Here is a 7500-nt window from a genome sequence, read left to right on the forward strand (position 1 = left end):
TGGATGGATGGATGGATGAAGCTTTCAACCCAGTCCCAGCGTCGCCACAGCACCGGACGTGCTACCATTTCAGTTGTCAACTCATCTCGGTCCAGATGTTGATGACATCCAGCGCCAACAGTGTGTGAAATGTGTTGCGCCCGAACCAGGGAGCGCACTGCAAACACACCCACTGTCACCTCAGTCCCAGTCTGTCTAAACTGCTTCTCCTCTGCAACAATGACAACAGCAGAAAATCCAGAGTGCCACTGTGCTGTCACTGCCAAAGCAACAACGCATACATGTACATGTGTCCTCTGCAGGAGACCATCTGGGACTTTGGATTGGAGATATAAAAAAACCCAAACATGAGTAAATAATGATGAAACGCGAAGACGATCACGTCGCTCAACAGGAAACGTTTAGATTTAAGATAATCAAATACACAAACCAGCAAACCTGACAAATCAACCTCGCTCAAAGAGAAAAACCCACGCCATGCGGCGCCTTCATTCGTCTCCGAAAGATTAAGAAGCACATAGATATAGAGCAGAGTAGACCAGCGTGGAGGTCTCGCCGCTGCTCTGCACTAAAACGCCCTGAAAAAGCGGCTGGGAAAACACAGCAACCAGAACACCTCTCACCCAGTGGAGTGCCCTGCCTTGTGTCAACTGACCTTTGGATCGCAACCGTGTATGTACAGCACCAGAACCCACGGAGCGCAACTGTACAGAAGAACCAGTGTGACGGCCGAGCGGCAGAGTGAACACAGCAAACAGGACGGCTGCTTCTTACCTTGAAGTCTTCAGTGGCTGCGCAGTCGTCCTGGTCCACCAGCAGAGTCTCCTCTACTGCTGCTGTCCGGCCCACCAGGTCCGTCTCACCCCAGTCTGTCTCACCCCAGTCTGTCTCACCCCAGTCTCACCCCACCTCAATCACACAAATCACACATGCCTGGGCTTAACAACGGGCCATATTCTTGTTCTGCCGGGCTTAAGACGCACACACACACTCACACTCAGGCATGTGTACACACACACACACACACACACACAAACACACTCACTGACACGCGTGCGCACGGCACAACTCGGCTTTAAGTATCCTTTGCTCTAATCCAAGGCTCCTTAATGCATATTTATAAAAGAACTGAAAAAGGCAACCGAGAGAACACACACACACATACACACACACACACACACACACACACAGACAGACACACACGCATAAATTGTAAGCAGGATAAAAAACAAAAACAAAAAGCAGGAAGTGTTTCACCGTTTTGCTCCAAAGTGTTTTCGTTGTTTTACTGCACAGTGGAATCATTTATAAGTCAATGATTACATGTGTGTGTGTGTGTGTGTGTGTGTGTAGGTGTGTGTTTCCTGGACAGATAATCACAATGTGTGCGTCTGTGACCTGATACAAGTCATTTAGCAGCCAGACGTCCTGAGCCAATCGGGCGCTGCGCCAGCTGACCTACAGTCAGTCAGTCAGTCAGTTGTACCTCCACGGCCTGATTCAGCGCAGGAGGAACTCGCAGCTCACCGTTCCAGCCGGCGCTGCTCGGAGCAGAACCAGGTTTCATCCTGCAGCAGGAAGACCAGCAGCAGCAGCAGCAGCAGCAGCAGCAGCAGCAGGAAGACCAGCAGCAGCAGCAGCAGCAGCGGCAGCAGCAGCTTGATTTTAGATTCCATTAAACCAAACATGAGAATCTGATGCAGGTGTGAGCAAACTACGGTTCCAGGAGGTTCTACGGTAGGCCAGCCATGGACAAACTTGAAATTATTATTTTTTTAAATTATTTGTCTCCTCCTATGAGGTGGCTCACCAAAACACTCCACCCATCTGCTGCTGCTCCGCTACCCCCCACCTCCCCACCCCCGGCACATTTTACCATCCACTGAGAAACGGACCCATCCTGGTTCCCTCTGACTGACTGACTGCCTGACTGCCTGACTGCCTGACAGCCTGGCTGCCTGGCTGGTTCTGCTGCTGCTGTTGGAGCAGCACCGTGTTGTGTCGGGTGTCATTCCAATCAGCATGAGCTCAAGTACTGGGTTAATCCTGGTTGCAACACTCAAATCCAGCCACACACACACGCACACGCGCACACACGCGTGATTAAGGGGGTAAGAATGAGAAGAAAAAAATAAAAGAAGAAATTCCAGGGAATAATGAGAGCAGAGCAGGTGAGAGAAGATCAACCACGTCTGATTCAACCTGTCAGAGAGGAACAGCAGCAAAATATCACGAGACTCTTCTTCTGTGTGTGTGTGTGTGTGTGCGTGTGCGTGTGCGTGTGCGTGTGCGTGTTTCCAGCAGGGCTGCTCTGCTAAAACCAGACTGAAGCAGGTTCAACAGTTGACTCTGCTCTTCCGTCACTGGAACGTCTGTTAGAACTGAATTATAATAGACATCATTTAATGTTAATATTAGATATATTATCTATATTAATATTCCTCAATGTATCTGAACATCTGAGTTAAACTCTGGCCCGCAGGCCAAATTTTGCCCACAGTGTAATTATTACATTGGGCCTGCTGCTATTGTACAGCACATGTTGCACTAATACCACAAATCCCAGAATGCTCTGCGGCTCCATCAGGACAGGAGGTTGATTGAAGGATATTATTACTATGGCTTCAACGGTTTATTGTTGTTATATTTATTTTTGAAATGTTATCAGCCCGTGGAAAGAGTTCCCCGTTGACTTCCACTCACACTTTGAGTTTGACGGCCGGGATCGCAGTGTACGCAGACGATCCTGCTCTCTGTCACAAACCAGTGGGGCCTCCTGCTGCTTTCACTTTCCAGGCCCAAAAGGAACTGCGATACAACAGTTTGCTGGATTAACAGCAGCTGTCAACCTCAACCAGTGCTGCTGTGAGGGTGAATCACAGGTTGACTGAGAGAGAGAGAGAGAGAGGGAGAAAGAGACAGAGAGAGAGAGAGGGAGGATAGATTTACCTTGTAGATGGATAACTTTACTTTATTAATAGATAGATAAATGTCCTTTATAGACAGATAGATGTACTTTATTGATAGATAGAAAGATAGATAGATAGATAGATAGCCTGACAAACAACACAAGCCGTTGAGTAAAAAAAGGGCAAAAAAACTTTATTGATCTAGAAGAACAGGTTTAATGGAAGGAGGTGTGTGTGTGTGGGGGGGGGGGGCAGGGGGGAGGAAGAGGGCGGAGTCAAATGGATCAGAGGGAGAGGGGGGGTGGAGCTTCAAGCTGGAAGTGTTTGTGCGCCCGGCAGTGTTATGCCAGCGCCCCCATGGGGTCCCAGGCAGGAAGCACCACGGCCTCCTGCTTCATCACCTCCAGAACCTCTGGCGCCAGGTACTTCCTGTCCACCACCACCTCGTACACGAACTCCGAGAACCAGTCGTCCGTCATGATCAGGTAACCTGCAGGGGGCAGCACACCAGGCTTCACTACGCAATCTGGGAGACACAGTTCAGCCGTTTCTACGGCGCCGTTCACACGGAAGTCACGCCGGGAAGGAGGCGGTCTAAAGAATCCAGAGGGGCTCTGGAGGAAGAGGTCTTCCAGAGCACCAGAAGCCGTCCAGTTGCCCTCACTGAACTGAACCCTGCCACTGATGAGGAGCTGGATGACTGAGGACCTTCACAGACAGAAGCAGTGGTCGCTGGTTCACCATGAACACACTGAAGACACAACACAACAACAACAACAACAACAACAACAACAACAACACAGCACTGCACAGCAAAGGTTTAGCTGTGATTGATTGTACAGCGTGTGTGTGTGTGTGTGTGTGTGTGTGTGTGTGTGTGTTCAATGTTCAACTGTGTCAGTGTTGATCAGTGCTGTGTAAACAGACACACTGATGTGGGAAAACAAAGAGGCTTCAACGAGGACGTCTGTCAATCATCAGGAATCACCACACCAGCAATTACACTTCATTAATAATTCATAAAGCAGCAGGACAAGAGGGTGTGTGTGTGTGTGTGCGTGTGTGTGTGTGTGTGTGTGTGTACTGATGCCACGTAAAAATATAATCCGTGTATTAAAATGGATCAATATTCACTTGTCACTTGTGAGTGAATCCAGTGTTGGTTTGAGACGCCACTGCTTCAACCAAGCAGCTTCAACCAAGCAGCTTCAACCAAGCAGCTTCAGTGCATCTCAATGAAGAAACTTTGGTTGAAGTCGGCAACAGTTTGACCACTCAGGTTTCAGCTTTGAAAGAATGTAAAGAGCGAATTCATTTGTTTTCACTCACTGCTTTCTCCCTTTTTATGCCGACGACATTCTTGTTTATACGATTTAGACTTGGACCATGGTTTAAAACAGGAACAAACCTTGCATGTAAGACAGCAGGAAGCTTTTCTTGGTTTGTGTTACCTTTGTTTCCACGGTCGTCGCCCCACGAGTTCTCCACCCTCCACTTCTCAAATCCTCCCTTTTCCACCTGAGGGAGGACAAGAAGAGAGGGAGGAGGGGGAGAGAGGAGGAGGAGAAGAGAGGAGGAGAGAGGAGAAGAGAGGGAGGAGGAGAGAGGAGGATGAGAGAGGAAGAGAATAGAGAGGAGAAGAAAGGAGAAGAAAGGTCAGTTCAATAAAGATCTAAACACCCTGGTGGTTCCCGGTGGTTCTGGGTGGTTCTAGGTGATTCTAAGAGTTATACACCTTGGTGGTTCGATGGAGGTTCTAAGAGCTAAACATCCTGGTGGTTCTAAGAGCTATACACCCTAGTGGTTCTAGGAGGTTCTAGGTGGTTCTAAGAGCTAAACACCCTAGTGGTTCTAGGTGGTTCTAAGAGCTAAACACCCTGGTGCTTCACAGGTGGTTCTAGGTGGTTCTAAGAGCTAAACACCCTGGTGGTTCTAGGTGGTTCTAAGAGCTAAACACTGACTTGGTTGCAACTTTGCTTTGCTTCATTTCCCATTGACATTACAGCAACATGTTTTCTCCATGATATCCAGGACAGATTGTTTCCTCCTATGAGGAGGCTCACTAGAACACTGCATCCATCTGCTGCTGCTCCGCTACCCCCCCCAAGACATTTCACTACCCACTGTGGCCCACCAGTCAAGCGGTTGGCCCACCCCTGTGTTGACTGCTAGCAGTTATTGGTGGAGGATGGTAGTTTACGGTGACAGGGCTGTGGGTGCGCTGGTTGTGTGGCTACCTTGTCTGTGACAGCAGTGAGAATCATGGCGTGGGTCATCAGAGAGTCTCCATAGATGAGTCTCTCGGCCTTGGAGAGGTTCTTCACAGAGACCCCAAACACCAGCTCATGGTTGAACCTGTCAGTCCGGGACAACAACATACAGATACAGGCTAACTGGAGAGACGTGGAACCTTGTGCACTCGTCGTGTCAAAGTCAATGATTTCCAACGCTGTGCGCCGCACATGTTCTTTATTTGGTTTATTCTTATCAGTCAATCATTCAGGTCAAAGGTTGCACGGTTATAATTTGACTCGAGTGCCACATGGGGATTATGGTTGCCCTCATTGGACCGGCTGCCAAAGGAGAAATGCAATCATTCTTTTATGGAGTGTGGAACAGTCGCTCTTCACACTTCACACACTCACTGACAAGGACGTATAAATGTTTAAAGTTTGTCGTTGTAAATTATTTTCATTTATCAGGTCAATAAACTCACATTACCCCAACCGTCACACTTTTCAAGCAAATAACGAGGAAAACTACCACAAACACAAGTCAATGGCATGAACTGCATACAAAATGTTCAATAAACGTCCTTCCTCATACATCAATTGTTGTATCTTGGATATTTTTGGATGACTTGGCACTGCGATAATTCATGGCACTGCCTCATGCAAAAAAATTGAATCTGGAGGGTCATCACATAATCAACAACTGTAAACACTGTCAGAGTTGTAGTTTATGCTCCATCTACTTGAAAACCCACAAAGACTTTCATTTCAAACTACGGAATTCTGCCTCGTGTGTATTCCAGCAACTCCGACCACATATTTATATACACACATGCTTACTGCTGGAGTAGCAAGACCAGAGAGGACACACTGATCTTCAGAAACACCTCCAGTACATGCAACCATTCACACTGACAGGATTGTTTGAGAATCACTGCAGACCCACATGGTATCATACTCACACGTTCATGTCATTGATGCCCAGCTTGCCATGGAAATGCTTCCCCACATCGCAACCAAACCAGACCGCCTGAGAGAAAGACAGCAGTGTGAGGTCACACCCGGCAGCGGGCCTGAGGCAGTGTTTCCACAGAAGCAGGAGAGCAGACCCACCTCGCCCTCCTTGATGGAGTCAGCCGCAGCCTTCTTCAGCACCTGGATGGGCTGGTTGTTGTACAACGTGCTCTGGCCGCCCACCATGTTGCCCAGGAACTCCACGCTGTACAGCTTGCCGTAAGGGTTCTGGGGTCGGGGGTCGTTGACGATGCAGACCTGGGATCAGACGGGGTTACAAGCTCAGGAACGGGAGACGTTTGACCCAGTAACACACATCCACGAAGACGGCAATGTTCTGGGTTGAAGGGGCTACGTACTTTGTCTTGGATGTTATACAGGGGTTTGACGTGCTCCCTGTAGAACTCCTGGGGCGTGAGGGGGCCCATGCGATGGAAGTTCTTGTCCTTGTCCCTGTACTCCCAGCTGATGGTGTCAGGAGGGCTGCCTAGACACACGCTGGCCACCCGGAACACCTGCACAGCCACGAGGGTTGCTCTCAGTTCACGTTCCAAGTTAAAATCGTGCTCTGATGGCCAACACGCGGTTTGCTGAACAAGGTCGGTCTCTTGGACCAAGCGGAGCAGAAGAAACTTTATTATTGTCCCCAAAGGCAAATGTGTTTTGGGCAAAGTGTGACTTCATAGCTTCGCAACACAAGGTACAGGGTGTTGAGCCCTTCATGGAATTAGTCAAAGCTTTTATTGAAGAGCCAATCCAGCGGCACAGTGACTCCTCTGGCTCAGTGGGAGTACTGGACTCTTCTGGAGCCACGGAACCTCTGTTCCACTAAAGCTACAGAACAGCCACAGGGAAAGGATTTATGGCTCAGCACCACAGCAGACCTTTCCCAGTTTCCCAATATTTGCTTAACCAACAAATATTGAATACCCCTCCATAAAGATGACATAGGGGTGGAGGCTGCCAGTTTTGGACCGCACCAGTATCCCCTCAAACATTCCCTCGCGTTCGAGCACGACTTTAAAAGGAACCCGGCCGCCTTTTCAACACAGAAACGTGAGTTCAACGCACACACGCAGGAAAAATACACACATGTACTGAATAAACAAACACATCTGTCCAAGAACTCGTCCTCGCTGGACTGTTTTCGTCCTAATTCAACTGCTTTATTTGGACATGTCAAAGGCTTGAGGCAGGAAGCCAAGGCGTCCCAAGCCCTCGTCTGGCCTGTGTTTGCTCTGCGTCCTCTGCACCTTCAGCAGGAAGCGAGTGAAGAGCTCGAAAGTGCCTTCATCCAGGACAAGAAAACTACCAAGTCTTGTTGAGTCCAAGACCGAACAAAGTGA

General features: G+C 48.8%; 1 protein-coding gene and 1 long non-coding RNA gene across 2 annotated transcripts in view; both read right to left on the bottom strand.

Annotated features, from left to right (window-relative positions):
- LOC142881144 (uncharacterized) overlaps positions 1 to 1531 on the bottom strand; it is a 12587-nt gene extending 11056 nt beyond the window's left edge. The window contains exon 1 of the long non-coding RNA XR_012925514.1: positions 775 to 1531. This is a non-coding gene — a long non-coding RNA (uncharacterized LOC142881144). The remainder of the gene's footprint in view (positions 1 to 774) is intronic.
- A 1545-nt stretch (positions 1532 to 3076) lies between these two features.
- Positions 3077 to 7500, bottom strand: part of blmh (bleomycin hydrolase) — a 14163-nt gene continuing 9739 nt past the window's right edge. The window contains exons 7-12 of the mRNA XM_076015220.1: positions 6514 to 6669; positions 6254 to 6412; positions 6103 to 6170; positions 5147 to 5264; positions 4361 to 4427; positions 3077 to 3399 (exon numbers count right to left, since the gene is read on the bottom strand). Of these exons, the coding sequence (XP_075871335.1) occupies positions 3251 to 3399; positions 4361 to 4427; positions 5147 to 5264; positions 6103 to 6170; positions 6254 to 6412; positions 6514 to 6669 (717 nt within the window). The 3' untranslated portion in view covers positions 3077 to 3250. The remainder of the gene's footprint in view (positions 3400 to 4360; positions 4428 to 5146; positions 5265 to 6102; positions 6171 to 6253; positions 6413 to 6513; positions 6670 to 7500) is intronic.

The sequence above is a fragment of the Nelusetta ayraudi genome, unplaced genomic scaffold, assembly GCF_046127955.1.
Source record: "Nelusetta ayraudi isolate G7.1 ecotype Tasmania unplaced genomic scaffold, CSIRO-AGI_Nayr_v1 ptg000182l, whole genome shotgun sequence".
In the NCBI taxonomy this organism is placed as follows: Eukaryota; Metazoa; Chordata; class Actinopteri; order Tetraodontiformes; family Monacanthidae; genus Nelusetta; species Nelusetta ayraudi.